This window comes from Sorex fumeus, unplaced genomic scaffold (assembly GCF_029834395.1).
Source record: "Sorex fumeus unplaced genomic scaffold, SorFum_2.1 ptg000072l, whole genome shotgun sequence".
Classification (NCBI taxonomy): Eukaryota; Metazoa; Chordata; class Mammalia; order Eulipotyphla; family Soricidae; genus Sorex; species Sorex fumeus.
Genome location: NW_026606129.1, coordinates 46095303 through 46114949, shown reverse-complemented (window position 1 = coordinate 46114949; position 19647 = coordinate 46095303). Strand labels below are relative to the sequence as shown.

Here is a 19647-nt window from a genome sequence, read left to right as displayed (position 1 = left end):
TTCTCACAGCATTTGTGAGCTCTGGCTTGCATTCTACTAATTTCTATTATTGTTATTGATTTTGGGCCACTCCTGGAAGTGCTCAGGGCTTACTCCTAGTTAAGCTCAGAGATTACTTCTGGTGGGCCGAGGAGACCTATGGGATGCCAGGGACTGCAGCTGTATTGGATGTGTGGAGGGCAAGAACTCTACCTACTGTACTATCCCTCTGGACTCACTGATTTCGATTTTTGTAATAGTTATTACTCTTCCCTTTCTAGGGAACCTCACTATGTTAAGTTAAAGAAAACCTTTCTCTAAAACCTAACTTTCTCTAAAAGTAAATGAACAAGTCCATTTACAACTTGGGCATAAACTCTTAGAAACTGAATACAATTGTTTTACATATACAATATATATAGACACATATATGTATATACACAGAGATACATATTACATGAACATGTATGTGTCTGTGTAAAGATCTACTTGTTTTTATTTGTTCATATATTCCATCTTCTAATCTAAACCCTGAGATTCTCACTTATTTATTGTGCAATTTTATCAAACAAAAATCTGCTTGATAATCAAAACAGCCTTATTTACCATTAGATACCATGCTGTGCTACTACTTTGCTCTCTAAGTTTTTATTTTCTACATATCAAACTAACCTTATTCTGCTGTCTTAATTTCACTGTAATTTCTGCTAGATGGATTGACTTACTCAGAGAAGTTAGCTTTACTTGTCACGGATTGAAGTCATGTTTGCCTGTACATGCAAAGATAGAGTTTAGGCAAATTGCAATCAGGATTTCCTGTTAAATAGCAGATGATGCCTGAGCTCTGAAACTGGACTGTCAGGGTTTAAATCTGGCCTCCATTACTTCCATTACTTAATTGTTTTGTCATTTTGGTAAGCTGAGTAACATCTCTGACAACACTTTGTTATATATAAAATGGGAACTGAAATAATTCCAAACTGACAGGGTTTCTATGAAGATTAACCAAAACACTTCAGGTAAGTACGTAAAGTAAAGGCCCTTCCGTTGATCATCGATTTGCTCGAGCGGGCCCAGTAACGTCTCCATTGGAGACTTTGTTGCTACTGTGTTTGGAATATCGAATACCTCACAGGGAGCTTGCCAGGCTCTGCCGTGCAGGCGAGATACTCTTGGTAGCTTGCTGGGCTCTCCGAGAGGGGCGGAGGAATCAAACTCGGGTCTAGGTCAAAGATTTTTGGGGGTGGGGGTGTGGGTTAGGTTATGGAACACCCTGGCACCAAATGCTTTTCCCCACCAGAATTTCTGGGGATGATCCCAGTGGTCCTTGAGAACTGAATAGCACTAGGAACAGCCCCACAGCAGAAACATCAACAAAAAAACTAGTTTGGTTTTTTTTTAGAAACAAAAACAAAGGTTCATATAACCTCTCTTTTAAAGCTTGATTAATTTCCTCCTTTTATTTTACACAGTAACTACTTTTCTAACCCATATGATCATAGCTTAAACCAAACTATCACCTATAATTCAATATGAACTCAAAACAATTAACAAATAGACATGGGTTTATAACAAAAGTTATTTATATTTAAACATGTAAGAACTTACCTCTTAATACCCAAAGGGCACCATCTAGGCTTCCACTTTTTAGGAAAATTTCTGCTGCAATATTCACAATTTGACATCGTGATGCTAACTTCTCAGGCCCTATAAGTCCTTTCAAACTTGTAAAATGTATTTTTAATTCGTAGAGTTTATCTAAGACCTTCCTTCCCTAGAGAAAAAATAATGAACAGTCATTAAGTACTATCATTTAGAGCATTATAAAGATCATCCACCTAAGCTGATGGGTGTTAAGTTGCTGAACTAATTTACATTTTGTTCAAAATTTTAAAAAGTCACATTTTATACCAAGTCAAAAGAATGGTTAATGAAGTACCTTGGACCACTGCAACACCTTGTGATGGAAGTATATAGCACTGATTCCAATTCTGCCCAGTAAAGTCTTATCTACTTCACTGTGTTGTGGATCTTTGCTAACTGAAACACAAAATGAACGTCACTTAAAATGATAGAAAAGTAAAATTAATATGAAATTGCTGATATGACCACAATGGGCAGCTGTTGGAAAAATCATAATCCATAGGTCAAATCTAACCTGTACTGTTTCACATAGGCTGAGAGTTAAGAATGATCATTCTATTCTAAAGCAATGTTTGGAAAAAAAATTATTTTTTACAGATTTGTGACCTATGCAAAACCTAGAACAATTTCTATCTGATCCTTTACAGAAAGTGTGTTGGCCCAATAGAGAATATAGCATAGAAGTACTCATGTCCAAAAAGTCTCAAAGGTATATAAATTTTGCTAGCTTGTAACAGAGAAGATAGTAACAACTTTAAAAACTCAAAGATTCAGATGTTCCCTTATAAATTGCTAGTCAACAGCAATAACAATTTGAATGAAAAGAACATGAAGCATTAATATTAAAAACCCATTTTGACCTCTAAATCACACAATCACAAATCATCCTGTTATTCGTCGATTGCCTCGAGCAGGCCCCAGTAACGTCTCCTTCATCCTAGCCCTGAGATTATATTCAACCCAGTCAGTTTGGAATTATATTTGACCTCTAATCATTAATAAACTTAAAATAGTTTAAAAATTGTAACAATAGATTAAAAATTATAACATATAAACTTCTAAAAACTACTATGTTAACAATGTAACAACTATTAAAAGCTTTATATTCAGGGCTGGAGCAATAGCACAGGTAGGGCGTTTGCCTTGCATGCAGTCGACCCATGTTCGATTCCCAGCATCCCATATGGTCCCCTGAGCACTGCCAGGAGTAATTCCTGAGTGCATAATCCAGGAATAACCCCTGAGCATTGCCGGATGTGACCCAAAAAACAACCCCCTCAAAAAAAAAAAAAACTTTATATTCCTGTTAAAAACATAATCTCGTATCAATGCTATATAAATATATGCCTCTCCCCAGGAGGGAAAGGGTGCCTGTCCCTTCCGTCTTCCCCCCTCTCACCCACCCTACACCCCGCCAGCATGGTGGCCTCTCCCTCAGAGCCTATTAGACAGCTGGGTATGAGCCGGCGGTGATGGGGCAACTGTGGCCTCATGGGATGGGGGGCAGAACTGGCACGTCCTTCCCACCCTGCCGAACCATGAGTTGCCCCACGTCCCATGGGCGGCTCTCCAGCATGCCCACGGCCCCAGAGACAAACAGGCATAATTAGGAACCCAGCAGCTTTTAGCAGAAATGTGAATGGACTATGCAGTAAGCTACAGCACCGCGCCCCCCCACCCCCAGGAGGGAAAGTGTTCCTGGCACAGTGGCTGCCGCCTCAGAGCCTATTGGACAGCTAGGTATGAGCCAGTGGTGACAGGGCAACTGTGGCCTAAAGGGATGTGGGAGCAGAACTGGCACGTCCTTTCCACCCTGCAGAGACCACGAGTTGCCTCCCACGAGTGGCTCTCCGGCACGGCCATGGCCCCAGAGGCACACAAACCAATCTTGGAACTATAAGGCTTTGGGCAGAATTCCCTCCAGATTTAATTAGTAAAATATCAGAAACCCAAAATCATATGCTTCTCATAACCAGCAATAGAAAACAAATTATTTCACGATGCCTTTTCAACAGGTCTGACTGTTAGGGGAAAATTCCAAATAATAATGGTGCATTTCTTGTCAAAATAAAAAATAAAATAAATAAAATTAATATATGCCTCTCAGAGAGCCCGGCAAGCTACGGAGAGGATTCGGCCTGCATGGGCAGAGCCTGGCAAGCTCCCCATGGCGTATTTGGTATGAGAGATACAGTAACGACAAAAGGTCTCATTCTCCCGACCCTCAAAGAGCCTCCAATTGTTGGAAAAAGACGAGTTAGAAGAGTCTGCTAAAATCTCAGGGCTGGGAGGAATAGAGATGTTACTGGTGCCTGTTCAAGTAAATCTAAGAACAATGGGATGACAGTGATACAGTGATACATATCAATGCACAAAATTCAGACTGACAAAATGACATTTTACCTGCTTCAGCAAATTCACAGAATGGAACACCTGGTCTCTCTTCTTTGCAATCTTTTGTTAGTATTTCAGTCAAACAAACACAAAATCTCTGGAAATCTGCAAAGTTTTCACAGCCCATTTTTACATTAATGTATAAATGTCCCAACTTGGTCCAGTCTCCTTTTTCTTTACAAAGCTATCAGAATTATTAAAAACAAAACAGAAAAAGAAGGCTGTTATTTAGGTAAACATATTATGTAAGTAGTTATGTAAGTCAGTCTCTGAAAATCTTGTAAATGTACTGTCATTTTTTACAATATCAATAACACACTACTGTATAATTTGTTTTTCTGATAATAGCAAAACCTCTATCATTTCAAGATGGCAATAGACATCTGTTTTATCTACTTCCGAGTGTACTTAATGATATCACTCCTAAACCTAAGAAAATGTATATTTTGTGTAGAACAGATGATTAGCAGTATGGTCTCTCTTCTTTGCAATCTTTTGTTAGTATTTCAGTCAAACAAACACAAAATCTCTGGAAATCTGCAAAGTTTTTACAGCCCATTTTTACATTAATGTATAAATGTCCCAACTTGGTCCAGTCTCCTTTTTCTGATAATAGCAAAACCTCTATCATTTCAAGATGGCAATATACATCTGTTTTATCTACTTCTGAGTGTACTTAATGATGTCACTCCTAAGCCTAAGAAAATGTAGATTTTGTGTAGAACAGACGATTAGCAGTATGGTTTGAGCTCTTTCCAGAGCAATATATTATTTTATTACTTTGGAGATTTTATTTTACTGTCATTTGGCCATTTATGATTTGGGGTCATTTGAAATGTATCTTTTTAGCCATGATATTTTTCCCTAAAAAGGGAGCTACTAAAAATAAACTTGAGTAAACTTTCTAACTTCCTATTATTTTCTATTATAAGCCAAGTAATGGTTTTATCCACAAACAAAAACACTGTTTCAAGGATATAAATACTGATTATAGACTAGAATTACAATTATTAGATGAGTACAAATGATCTTAAATTAAAAAATAAAATTATCCTGAAAGTTTTCTAGTTCTTACATTCTAATTTTGGAGCATGCAATGTCCACAGTCATTTCATATACTAGAGGCATCAACGGGTGAGAAGAAACCCAATTCTCCTGTTCACTGAGTGACCCCATTCCACACAAGAATTAAATGCTAACTTAAACACACACACACACACACACACACACACACACACACACATACACACACGAGACTAGGATCAGGGAGGTATCTCAAAGGGTTGAGCACGTGCTTTGCACACATGAGATCCAGACTCAATCCCTGGTATTACCATTTGAACACTGTCTGGAGAGAACCTGGGTACCAAACCGGAAGTAGCCCCCTGAGTTTTGCCAGGGTAGCTTAAATCCTTCTCCCTGCCAATTAAAGCAATCTAGATTTTTATGCCTTAACACTGAATATAATTTTGAGGTTAAAAATTATTTCTAGAATTATTTCTTGAATAGTTCACAAATCTTGTTCGCATTTTTTGATGATTAAAATATTAAAATTTAATATTTATTTTTAAATTTTTATTAGTGAAACACCATGAGGTACAGTTGTTGACTTACAAATTTTTGTGCTTGGGTTTCAGTTATACAACGATCGAATACCCATTCCTCGACCAGTGCCAATTCTCCACCACCAAAGATCCTAGTATCCCTCCCACCTCTCTATTCCCACCATTCCACTCCACCTCTGTGGCAGGGCATTCCCTTTTGTTCTCTCTCTTCTTTTGGGTGCTGTAGTTTGCAAAAGAGGCACTGAGTGGCAATCATGTTTGGTCTAGCGTCTACTTTCAGCATGCATCTCCCATCCTGGGAGGATCCTCCCAACACCCTTTACTTGGTGCTCCCTACTATATCTGGGCTGCCTTTCCCCCTACCACGTATGGTTGGCCTCCAAGTCATGAAGTAAACCTCCTGGTACTTATCTTGGCTATTCTTGGGTGTTCGTCTTCTATTTTGTTACTTTATGTTCCTCAGATGAATGCAATCTTTCTATATCTGTCCCTCTCTTTCTGACTCATTTCGCTTAGCATGATACTTTCCATGTAGTGCCACTTGTATGTGAATTTTATGACTTCATCTTTTCTAACAACTACATAGTACTCCATTGTGTAGATGTACCCAAGTTTCTTTAACCAGTCATATGTTCTCAGGCACTCAGGTATTTTTCCAGATTCTGGCTATTGTAAACAGTGCTGCAGTGAACAAACAAGTGCAGATGTCACTTTGACTATACTTTTTTGCCTCTCTGGGATATATTCCCAGGAGTGGTATTGCTGGGTCAAATGGGGGCTCAATTTCTAATTTTTTGAGAATTGTCCATACTGTTTTCCAAAAGTGCTAAACCAGTCGGCATTCCCACCAGCAGTGAAGGAGGGTCCCTTTCTCGCCACATCCATGCCAAGAGTGGTTGCTTTTGTTCTTTTGGATGCTTTGTTCACATTTTAAAGTAGGAACTTGGTGACTTGTTAAAAACTAAAACCCAAATTCTCTCCTTTGAGCATTTCTGATTAACACTCACATTTCTAAAACTTTTTCCAAACTAGGTTTACCAGTCTAAGTTTTTGCTATGAGTTTCCAACATTTTATTTAAATGTAAATAGTGTCCTACCTCTATTTCATTCAAGGCTGATTCTAAATCACATTTCCAGGTCTTCTTAAATTGCCTCATCTGTAGCCTTTAACAACATAAAAAAAGTTAATCATATTTACCCCACAAAAAGTTACTACTCTTCTAATTCATTTGTTTCACAGTTTACACCTAAAATACTAGAGGTAAAAAAAACTCCACCTGAAATTCCACTTGAAACTCAATCGAAGGCAGAGAATGACAAAGCTTTAAGATAATTGTGAACATGAACAAACACATTAAACCTTCAGGCTCTTGCACTAAACCAATGGCCTTGTTACCAAGAATTGCTGGTAGGGCTCACAGGCCTCTTGAGCAATACTTGGGAACTGCCCCCCCCCCCCCCCCCGCTTCAAAGAACTCAAAATTTATTAAACAAAGTAGAAAAATGGGGTAAGTACATGAACAGACAATCTACTACAGTATGGCCCTCAAATATATGTAAAAAATAAGTTTTCATAATGAAAGAAATACACCATGGAAGCATCATTTGTTATCTAGTAGGAGAAGATTAAAAAGTACAACACATTATGTTCATAAAGTTGTACTGAAATAAAGAAAGTTCATATATTTCTAGGCTGGAGCAATAGCACAGCAGGTAGGGTGTTTGCCTTGCACGCGGCCAACCCAGCCGACCCAAGTACGATTCCTCTGGCCCTCTTGGAGAGCCAGGTAAGCTACCAAGAGTATCTCGCTCGCATGGCAAAGCCTGGCAAGCTCCCCATGACGTATTCGATATGCCAAACACAGTAACAACAAGTCTCACAATGGAGACATTACTGGTGCCCGCTCAAGCAAATTGATGAACAACAGGAGGATAATGCTACAGTGCTACATATATTTCTGGTTAGAATACAAATGTTACACTTTTCTTGAGTAATATTTGGCAATATCAAATACAACATTTTTTTCTTACAATTTCATTATGAAATGATTTTTAATTTTCAGGTATTTTTAAAACCAATACTGACCTGGGTACCTTTTACCCAGCTTCCTTCAATAATGACTCAGTTTAGTACAGTATCAATTTCAGAAATTTACATTGGTAAGGCAGTTATCTACAATGAAGGTCTTACTTCATTTTCACCACTGTTCACTCACATCGTTTGTATGTATTTTTATCCTATGTATAGATTACTAGCATCACCATACAGAAGATACAGAACAGTTCCATGATCACTAAGGAACTTCTTCATGCAATCCCTTTAACTCATCACTCATCCATTATTCTGTCAGCCACTAATCAGATATTCACTCAAAGGAGTTATCTCATCTTGAGAATATTACATAAGTGGAACTGTGCAGCAGGTGGCTTTTTTAAGACTGGCTTATAAAATTCAGCGCAGTTCCTTTGACATCAATTCAACTTGTCTCATGTTTTAATCATCTGCTCATTTTTATATGAACAATACAGTTTTTACTTCACTAAAAAAATTCATTTTTTTTATAGTTATGGCTAAGTAAATCTCTTTTAAATAGAAACATATATACATAACAGAATTTTGCACAAGCAGAATTTCAAGACAGTTGGTTTGTATACATACTGCAATGAGTTAGAACAGAATTTGTCCAGAAGTTTCTACTGGAGAAATTGAGCCTCCTTTTAAAAGATCAGGGAGGGGTGAAGACAAGAGCCTGACCAAGAAACATCCCTCCCAACACTCCCCCTACCCCCAGGTGTTGGGATTTGGAGTCGCTTCCTACTCTGCCCAGATCCAAGGCATACATCTGGAGCTTCAAGTAAATGTCAAAGTTTGCTGAGGTCCACTGCTGATAGCAGGGCAAAAAGGAGGAAATGGGAGCCCCACAGGGCACCCTTTGGTTTACAAAGGTGCCACAGGCCACTGGACTGTGGAAAAAGGATATGAAGGAATAGGTTCTTAGACCAGTGAAGAAACAGAGACAAGGTAGTTTTTCAGGGAATGCTTCTTTCTGGCCAGCAAGACAATGGCTGGGTAATTGTCGGAGGATCTTTATGATGGGTACCTGAGAGGCCTAGAGATCTGGAGCAACCAGGGTCAGACCCCAACCCTTCTGTTTTCTGTTAGCATGAGCTTCAGCAGAGAAGTCAGAGGCACCTGACTTCTCCTCAGAAGATAGGAATAATATCCTTTGGCATGATCAAAGCTCAACTACTACTTCAACTATTGAAGAACATGCTGTTTTTTTTTCCAGTTCTTGGCTACTGTAATTGAAGCTGCTATGAATATTTATGCACTAAGTTTAATGCAAACAAAGACTTCTCTAGGAAAAATGGCCAATAGGTCAAAAGATGCAGCTGGCATTTGCACATTTAGTTTTCACTTGTTTTTGGCTTCTGGATTATACCAGTGTTAGGAGACTACTACCTGGTGCCAGGGATTCAAACTGGGATTGGTGAGACATAAGGCAAGCACTTTAAACCATGGACTACCTCTCAGGCCTCATCAGTTTTTTTCTTTTTTTAAAATAGAATCACTGTGAGATACGAGTTCAAAACTGTTCATGTTTGGGTTTCATTCAGTGTTCCATCACCCATCCCTTCACCAGTGTACATTTCCTACCACCAATGTCCCCAGTTTTCTTTTTCCTTTCTGCCACCCTCCTCCGAGCCTGTTTCTATGCTCTCTCCTCCCTCCCCGCCCTTCCCCCTTCTCCTTTCTTACCCCCCCTCCCCCTTTTATGGACATTATGATTTGCAATACAGATAGAGAGGTTATCCTGTTTGTTCCTTTACCTATTTTCAGCATGCAGTTTTTATCCAGAGTGATCATTTCCAACTATCTTTGTCATAGTGGCCAACTGCCTTTTCCCCTAGCACTCGAGGCAGGTGCACCAATTGTCCTGGCCCTTGTTCCTTAAGGTACATGAAGAAAATGGGCAGAACCCTCCATAATATTGAAGGTAAAGGAATCTTTGAGGATGAAACACTGCTGACCAAGCAAGTGGAAACAAAGCTAAACAAATGGGACTACATTAAAATAAGAAGCTTCTGCACCTCAAAAAGAAATGGTGGCCATGATACAAAGAAAGCTCACAGACTGGGAAAATTATTTATGCAATACCCATCTGATAAAAGGTTAATATCCAAGATATATAAGGCACTGGCAGAATTTTATGAGAAAAAAACCATCCAACCCCATGAAAAAATGGGGAGATGAAGTGAGCAGAAACTTTCTCAAAGAAGAAATACAAATGGTCAAAAGGCACACAAAAAATGCTCCATACCACTTAATCATCAGGGAGATGCCAATCAAAAAAACAATGAGATATTATTTCACACCACAAAGACTGGCACACATCTAAAAGAACAAGAGCAACCAATGCTGGTGTGAATGCGGGAATAAAGGAACTCCTTTTCATTGTTGGTGGGAATTTCTTTTTGGAAAACAATATGGGCATTCATCAAAAGGCTAGAAATTGAACTTCCCTACAACCCAGCAATACCACTCCTGGGAATATACCCTAAGAGCTCAAAAACACACAGCAGAAATGCTATCTGTACTTCTATGTTCACTGCAACACTATTCACAATAGCCAGAATCTGGAAACAACCCAAGTGCCTGGGAACAGATGACTGATTAAAGAAACTATGTCACATATATGTTACAATGGAATACTATGCAGCTGTTATGATATCTTTGCTATCAGTCTTTATCTATCATGTGCAAGCATTTTTTTATTGCTCTTGAGTCACACCGGGCTGTGCACAGAGCTTACTCCTGGCAGTACTCTGGTGATGTGGAGCTGTGAATTGAATCAGGATCAGTTACTTGCAAGGCAAGCCCCGAATTCCCTGCACTGTCTTCCTAGGCCTGGTATGCAAACATTTTTCCCTGTCTTAGCTTTAGCCTGAGTTTTTTGTCATGCAAAAACCTTTCAGTTTGACAGAGTTCCATTTGTTAATTTTGTTGCTGTTGTTTTCTTTGTCAAAGAAGTGAGATTGTCTAAGGAAAGAGGTCAATGAAGACTCTGAGGGCTAGATGCTAGAGAGTTCTGCCTATGATTCCCTTAACATATTTTATGGATTGTGGTACAACCTCAAGGTCGTTAGTCCACTCTAAGTTTTCTGTATGGTGTGACATATAGATCCCATTTCATTTATTTTCTTTGCATGTGACTACCTAGGGCTAGAGCAATAGCACAGCAGGTAGGGTGTTTGCCTTGCATGCGGCTGGGGCCAACACGGCTGACTCGAGTTCGATTCCTCCGCCCCCTCTGAGAGCCCGGCAAGCTACCAAGAGTATCTTGCCCGCACAGTAAAGCCTGGCAAGCTACCCGTGATCTATTCAATATGCCAAACACAGTAACAAGTCTCGCAGTATTATTGGGCCCACTTGAACAAATCGATGAACAATGGGAGGACAGTGACAGTGTGACTACCTAGTTACCCCAAGATCATTTGTGGAAGAGGCTTTCTTATTCCACTTCATGAACCCAGTTTCATTGTCAAAAATTAGCTGTCCATGTATCTGAGTGTTTTGTTTTTGGGTCTCAATTCTATTACATTTGTTTGAGTCTGTTTATATTTCAGTAACAAATCATTCCATAAATCTAAAGTACAATGCAGCTTTATGGTGATTTAAAATCAGGGATTGCCTGCTGGAGGGGAAATGGTGTTGCCCCATTCGCCCTCTCCTCTCTGGAAAGAAAGATGGCAGCCACATGGGAGCCTTGTGGACAGCAGGCATGAGCCGGGGGTGTGGGGGCAACTAAAACCTCATGGGAAGGGGGGCATTCCGGTCCGTCCTTCACACCCTACCGAGGTCACCAGTTGCCCCCCACGAATGGCTCTCCAGCACGGCCACAGCCCCAGAAGCACAAGGACTTAATGCAGAACCCAGCAGCTTGGAGCAGAAAAGTGAAAGACTATGCGTTAATCCAGGCCATCATGTCTGCCCGGAGGGGAAAGGGTGTTGGTCCCTTCCGCCCTCCTCCCTCTGTAAAGAAAGGTGGCGGCCACATGGGAGCCTTGTGGACAGCAGGTATGAGCCGGGGGTGTGGGGGCGACTAAAACCTCATGGGAAGGGGGGCGTTCCGGTCCGTCCTTCACGCCCTACCAAGGTCACCAGTTGCCCCCCGCGAGCGGCTCTCCAGCACGGCCACAGTCCCAGAAGCACAGGGACTTAATGCAGAACCCGGCAGCTTGGAGCAGAAAAGTGAAAGGACTATGCGTTAATCCAGGCCATCATGTCTGTCCGGAGGGGAAAGGGTGTTGCCCCAGTCGCCTTCTCCTCTCTGGAAAGAAAGATGGTGGCCGCATGGGAGCCTTGTGGACAGCAGGTATGAGCCGGGGGAGTGGGGGCGACTAAAACCTCATGGGAAGGGGGCGTTTCGGTCCGCCCTTCACACCCTACCGAGGCCACCAGTTGCCCCCCACTAGCGGCTCTCCAGCACGGCCACGACTCCAGAGCATAGAAACCAATTTCTTAACTATCTGACTTTCAGTATAAATACTTCCAGGGTCAATAAGTAAAATAGCAGAAATCCAAAACCAACATTTAATTCTTGAACCCAGCTGTAGAAAGCAAATCACATCATAATGCTTTTTCAGCATGTCTGATTTGGGGGGGGGGGTAAACTCTAAATAATAGTGGTGAATCTTTTATTGAAACGATGAATCTAATCAAAACAGATAGAGTGTTAACTAGAATTCATCTGCCCCACAGGGACTGGGAGGGGTGGGGGGTGGGGTTTTATTGGGGTTCTTCATGGTAAAAAAAAAAAAAGTATTGGTAAAGGGAAATGTGTTTGATATTTGCATGACTGAGACCTAAACCTGAAAGCTTTGTAACCTTTCCCAAGGTGATTCAATAAATAAAAAAAAATAAAATAAAATAAAATATCAAAAAAAAAAAGTAAAGAATAAACTTTCTCCTTTAAGTTTAAAAAAAAAATAAAATAAAATCAGGGATTGCGATATCTCCCATCTCATTTTTTCTCAGATGCACATTCAGTTTTTAGAAACTGCCAACTGTTTCCATTTTATGTTATCAATATATGAATATTTTCATTACATTCCCATGGGAATGCAATGTCCATTATAATGAATGTCCATATATCAGAGGGTTTATATCCCTGATTAGACAAATTGTCCATATATCAGAGGGTTTACTTCTATGTTCTAAATGCTATTCCTTTTGTCCGAATGTGAATCTTTAATCATTACAATATGAAACTCAATTACTATAGTTTCTTGGTATAAATTAAGGTCAACAAATGCAATATCGCCAATCTTAGAATTGCTTTGGTTATTCTGGGAATTACACAGTTTCATACAAAATTGTAGTATTGGGGGTATGGTGCCGCCAGCAGGTCAGTCTGTACCTGTGAGGCGAGTGCATCAGCAGCTTCATGGCGCCTTCAGACTTCTAGATACACCAAAATTTCTGCTGTGCCTTTGGCCAGATCCCAAAACCTTGGGGCAAAGTTTTCCAAGAAAGTAAACGGCTAAAAGTTAGGTATGTGGGAGACACACCCACAAACCACCTCCGGCTCACTATATAATTGGAGGCATGGCGTCTCTTGTTCCTGATTGAACTGCTTAATGGCCATGATCCCAGACTCAGAAACAAATCTTGAAGCCCTACAGCTTTTGGCAGAAATGCGTCCGGTCCCTGCAGTAGGCTACTGGTGCTGTGCCGTCATCCTCCAGAGGCCACTGGACAGTCAGGTTTGTGCCTGCAGTGATGAGACATGTGGAGCCTCACGGGATGAGGGTGGAGCTGGCCCTTTCTTCCCCGTGCCAACGAGACCCTGAGTCGCCGCCCACAAACGGCCTCTCTAACTTCTGATCAAGCTGCTTAATGGCCATGATCCCAGAGACTGAGAAACAAATCTCGAAACCCAGAGGCTTTTGGCAGAAATGCGTGTGGGCCACGCAGTAGGTTACTATTGCCATGCCACCCCAGGGGGTAAAGGGTGATGTCCCTCCGCCTGCTCTCCCTAGGTGGCTTGGTGGCCGCCATCTTCCAGAGGCCATTGGACAGTGAGGTTTGGGCCTGCAGTGTCGAAACATGCAGGGCCTCACGGGACGGGGGTGGAGCCGGCCCTTTCCTCTCCATTCCAATGAGACTCTGAGTCGCCACCCACAAACGACCTCTCTGGCTCCTAATCAAGCTACTTAACAGCCATGATCCCAGAGTCTCAGAAACAAATCTCAAAACCCAACGACTTTTGACAGAAATGTGTGTGGGCCACAAAGTAGGTTACAGGCTCTGGGCCACCCCTGGTGGGAATAGGTTTTGTGCCTTGGCCTGCTCCACCTTGGTGGCTTGGTGGCCACCATCTGCCAGAGACCATTGGACAGCATGGTTTGGGCCTGCAGTGACAAGACACGCGGGGATTTATGGGATGGGGGTGGAGCCAGCCCTTTCCTCCCCACCCCAAAGAGACCACGAGTTGCCGCCAACAAACAGCCTCTCTGGCTCCTGAACAAGCTGCTTAATGGCCATGATCCCAGAGACTCAGGAACAGATCTCAGAACCTAGCAGGTTTTGGCAGGAAATCTCTCCAGATTTAATTGTTAAAATTTCGGAATTTCAAAATTGCACAGCCACGACTGCAACCACGCGACATAGTATATTATTCATGACCAGCAATAGAAAACAAATTGTATACTGTTGCCTTTTCGGCAGATCTGAGTGTTGGGGTAAAATCCCAAATAATAATGGTGGGTGTGGTGTTTAAATGATCAAAGTAGAGAGAGAGAGTAATTTGGAAATCATCTGCCCCACACGTAGCGGGAGGGTGTGGGATGTGGGTATACTGGGGGTTTTTGGAGGTGGAGAATGGGCACTGGTGAAGGTACGGGTGTTTCATTGTATGACTAAGACTTAAACCCAAAAGCTTTGTAACTGCTCTCATGGTGATTCAATAAATAAAACTATAAAAAATGGGGGGAAAAAAGGTAGAGTTCATGCAAAATTCAATCAGCCTAATCAGTGGCTAAATAAATAGCAGTACTCCTACATAAAAAAAATTGTATTATCCGTTCTATCTATATATCACCATATAATTGTTGCACCATTTTTTATTGCAAAAACTAGCTTATAACCTTTTACTGCATAACCATCACATTATAAACACCCTGCCCAATGTAGTATCTCTCCATCATACTATGTTTTTCTTTAATATTGTTCAATTTCTTGGTGTATTTGTTCATAGCTGTCTCTTATCATCCTCTGCACAAAATGTATCACTTAACAGGAACAGCTTCTGAAAATGGATTAGTATGTGATTTTGTACTTACATGAATGTCACAGAATGCATATCTTTCTCCAAAAAAGCAGCTCACCCTTTCAATGATATAGCAATGCAGGAGGACATCATGGAAAAGGAGTGAACAACAGCTAGTCATTTGAGTTCTATAACATGGCTGCTCCTGCCCTACTATGGAGTTTTCAGCATATGGCTCTGAGGAAGTATTTGGAAAAAATTATAGATGCCCCTTACTTATATGTAGATTATATCCCTGGCAATAAGATAAACGTATTTTTTCTTATGTAACTGTGTTTCTGAGGTAGCCCCAATGTATTAAAATGATGTCAGTTTTGCATAAACACAATCAGTAATGAAATTTAAAAATCATAGAATTAAAAAATTGAAAAAATATCTCCATTGCTGGCACTTGAAGCGAAGTTATTATAGACGTACAATTACCTGTGTGAAACAGCATATAGAATGCTAGAGAAAACTAGCATTTGTGGGCTAGTTTTGACAACTTAAAGGCTCCATGGTCGTTTTATTTTTTCCTATTTGGTTTATGAGACTCACCTAGAGATGCTCAGGATTACTTCTTACTTTGTACTCAGGAATATACTCTTGACAGTACTTAAGGGACCATATGGGGTGCTGGGGGTTGAGTCTGGGTTGGCTGCATGGGAAGCACATGCCCTACCCCACTATACATCATTCTGCCCTCTCCACAAGTTATTTTAAATTTTGAAAGTATCATCTGTCAGATATAATTAAACCAATACTATTATAAATTTTATTTCAAGTTGACCATGGACTCTCAAGCAAGAAAAAAATGTGTTCCTTCTTTACTAGAAGACAATTAGAAATGAGGCAAAAACAGCTCTGGAAGACAAATCAGAAGAGATTGGAATATATGCTTTGCAGATATGATGTTACAAGTTTTATCCCTAGCACTGGCCCCTTGAGCACTGACAGGGGTAGCTCTGGTGATCCTTTGAACCACTGAGCCTAAGCAGTACCACAACACCAGGCCCATGCGCTGAACTATCAGGCATGAATAGCTGGTATGAGTATCACTAGAAGTAGCTCCCAGGTCTCTTGAGAACTGTTCGAGAGGTTCTTCCAATGAAAAAAAGGCAGTTGTTGAAACTGGATATCCTTAAGGACTCTGGAACCTGAAAATACTTGTACTTATAATTTGTATTCTTTTTTCTACACACTAAACAAAGTAAAAGTATCACAGATTTCCTTTTTCTCAATATGAGAATTAAATGGCACTATTATCACTGTTACAGATTTTATGCCTTCATTTTATGTAAGTCCTTTAGAAGTTCAGAAAGCTGAAGCAAAGAAGTGAAAAAAATCGGGAGGCATTAAAATATTTTTAGCTAATATGACAGTGAGTAAAAGAGAAAAACAAGCAATTTTTATATACAGAAAAGAGTGTAATCAGTGGAATTAAGTTGTAAAACAGAAGACGGGAGATATCTTTAACATTTAATGTTCCAGGTATGCACATAACACTTAATATTCAGATGAAATTAGGTTCTAAGAATGAGATGGCAAGGCTCCCAGGAATATCAGTCAAAGGAATCTCAACTAATGTCAATGTGACCTGGACAAAGCCAAGAGATGGAATGGTAGATGACTAGACATTTGGACATACAAGCTGTGACAAAGTTTTTTGCCTTTATCATTTATGCGTTCCCATGAAAACAGTTATATTGTAGCCTTAACAGAGATAAGTTTCCTTACCTTGATTTTATATCCAAAACTGCAGTTATTTCTTGTTTGGAAGCCTGTACTTGGTATAAAAGCTTAACAATATAATTAAAGTGTTCTGGGTCAAGCACCATCCCAGCTTCTACAAGCTTAGAAGAGAAAATAAAATTAGCTATTTTTATAAAAACATGAGGGAGTTGAAAACCAAACTGCATGCAACAACTGAGACTAATGGAAGAAACGAAAACATGGAGACAAGTAGAATTAAAAATTCATTAAAAATATGATTGCCACTCAATTCCTCTTTTGCAAACCACAGCACCCAAAATTAGAGAGAGAACAAAAGGGAGTGCCCTGCCACATAGGCAGGGTAGGATTGGGGATGGGGGGTGGGAGGGATACTGGGATTAGTGGTGGTGGAGAATGGGCACTGGTGGAAGGATGGGTACTCGATCATTGTATAACTGAAACCCAAGCACAAAAATTTGTAAGTCTACAACTGTACCTCATGGTGTTTCACTAATAAAAATTAAAAAAATATATTTGAAACCTATTTCTTCAAATATTTGCGAATGATCTATCTCAAAATATAAAGCAAAAAATGGAAATAATTTTGAATTAAAAAATATTTGGGCTTACAGAAGACAGCTCAAATGCTTGAAGCACATGTCTGGCACATGCTAGGTTCCAAATTAGGTCCCTGACACGACATCACTCCCCAAGTATTACCATGGATGTATCCCCTAGTACTGAGCTATCACTGATAGTGGGCCCAAGATCTCATAAGTACTGTCTGGGAAGCTCTTTGCAAAATAATTAAGACACTGAATACTGTTATCCCACTCATTTCATTATTTGCAATTCCTGTTTGGTAGTTATTATTACTGGCAGTGTCTATCACCGCCTTTGAACTTTCTAAGAGAGTTAACAGTTTTCAACAACTACTGAAAGTGATCAATACTTTCTGAGTGAAAGAATTTCTAGGCAAGGGGCTGCAGAGATAGATTAAAATTCCACATGGGAAACCAAGATTCAATCTTTGATGTTACATGAACCCTGGGGCACTTCTGGGAGATCCTGAATACCATGCTGGGGGTAATCCCTGAGAGCCAATAGGCATGGCCCTTCTGAAAATTTTCTAGGAAAGTAATTTTGTCAAGTTTTGCAATGTAGAACTAGAACCATTCACCAAAATATCTGTTAAACTGCTACAGTGGTTCCAATGCTTTTTCCTAAAGAAGATGTGGACTTACCTACTATAAGATCTATTCTGAAGTGGATGTCTGGGTTGAGCCAAATTTTAGAAAGCAGTAAAAATTTAAAAATATATATTTAATATAATTTAAATTTAATATATTTAAAACCATACAATTCTTATTTTTTTCTTTTGTTTAATGCCAAATATAATATTTTATTTATTTTATTTTTTTTTCTTTTTGGGTCACACCCAGCGATGCTCAGGGGTTACTCCTGGCTCATGCACTCAGGAATTGCTCCTGGCGGTGCTCAGGGGACCATATGGGGTGCTGGGAATCGAACCTGGGTCGGCCAGGTTGGCTGCGTGCAAGGCAAACACCCTACCCGCTGTGCTATCACTCCAGCCCCAAATATAATATTTTATAGCCACCACATTTCTCTCTTTGTTTTGGTCATACTTTTCTTGATATATTTATTTGCATATGTATTTCTGTTATAAATGCCTACAATCTTTTTGGAAAAAAGAATTTTCTTAATTATCTTCAGGTAATTGAGATGAGGATAAGTAACAAATCAATAGTCTTCTGGGAGTGCTTGGAACTATTAATTTAAAGTAAAAGCACGGCAGTCATTAAAGTCAGTTGATAAATCCTACTTAGGAAAAAAAAGAACATTTTTTGTTGTTGTCATTTTTAGACCATGCTAGGCAGTGCTCAGGGATCATGCCGCCTGGCAGAGCTAGGGGCACCATATGGGGTGCCAGGGATTGAACCTGGGTTGGTTGGGTGCAAAGCAAGTTCCCTACCCATGGTACTATCTCTCCAGCCCCCAAGATAACATTTCTGAAAAAAATTCTTTGATAAGAAGTGGAGGACAAGGATATAGCTAGGTAGTAGAATGCAATCTATGTATGTTTGAAACCCTAGGTCTGATCTCTAGGATCATAAAGACAAAATAACAGCGAGGATAAGTAGAAACAATTATTTTTTTTTCCCTTTATTTTATTTTATTTTTTTTAAAGTTGTAGATTTACAATTTTTTGTGCTTTGGTTTCAATTATACAATGATTAGATACCCATCCCTCCACCAGTGCCCATTTTCCACCACCATGGATAATATCCCTCCCACCCCCATCCCCCCATCCCCCCTGTCTCTGTGGCAGGGCAATCCCCTGTGTTCTCTCTCTCCTTTTGGATGTTGTGGTCTGCAAAAGAGGCATTGAGTGGCAAACATGTTCAGTCCATAGTCCACTTTCGACATGCATCTCCCCTCCTGGGAGGATCCTCCAAACATCCTTTATTTGGTGCTCCCTTCTCTATCTGAACTGCCCTTTCCTCTAGGATACCCGGCTGGCCTCTAAGTTATGGAGTAATCCTCCTGGTGCTGATCTCAGCTATTCTTGGGTATTAATCTCATACTTTAGAAACAATTATTTTTAAGATATTATTATTAAAGCAAAAAACTGCATACCTTGCGAAGTATATCAATTAAAGCAGGTACAGCATTTCTTAATTTCATGGCTGCCACATGCTCAAATATTTTTAGTAATATATTCAGAGCAGGCTGAATAAAACAAAAAATATTAAACTCATTTTCATGTCTTATTTCAGTACACTTTAAGATTTTAAAATCAGTTTGTTGAAAAACACAGAGTTCTCAACAAGTATTCAACAAATAGAAGCATTCAACACAAGTATTCAACGAATTTCACGTTAAGTTTTTCACTTTAAGAAATTTCACTTAAAATTTTTCAAATTTGTTTATGCTGAAAAACACAAGTGTTCTCAATAAGTATTCAACAAGCAGAAGTATTCGACACAAGTATTCAATAAGCAGTAATTTTACATCTAAAT

General features: G+C 39.9%; 1 protein-coding gene across 1 annotated transcript in view; it reads right to left on the bottom strand.

Annotated features, from left to right (window-relative positions):
- The window catches only part of TOPAZ1 (testis and ovary specific TOPAZ 1), a 106725-nt gene that overhangs the window by 23379 nt on the left and 63699 nt on the right, over positions 1-19647 (bottom strand). Inside the window, exons 11-16 of the mRNA XM_056129726.1 lie at positions 19265-19357; positions 16631-16746; positions 6680-6746; positions 4027-4201; positions 1919-2019; positions 1588-1753 (exon numbers count right to left, since the gene is read on the bottom strand). Of these exons, the coding sequence (XP_055985701.1) occupies positions 1588-1753; positions 1919-2019; positions 4027-4201; positions 6680-6746; positions 16631-16746; positions 19265-19357 (718 nt within the window). The remainder of the gene's footprint in view (positions 1-1587; positions 1754-1918; positions 2020-4026; positions 4202-6679; positions 6747-16630; positions 16747-19264; positions 19358-19647) is intronic.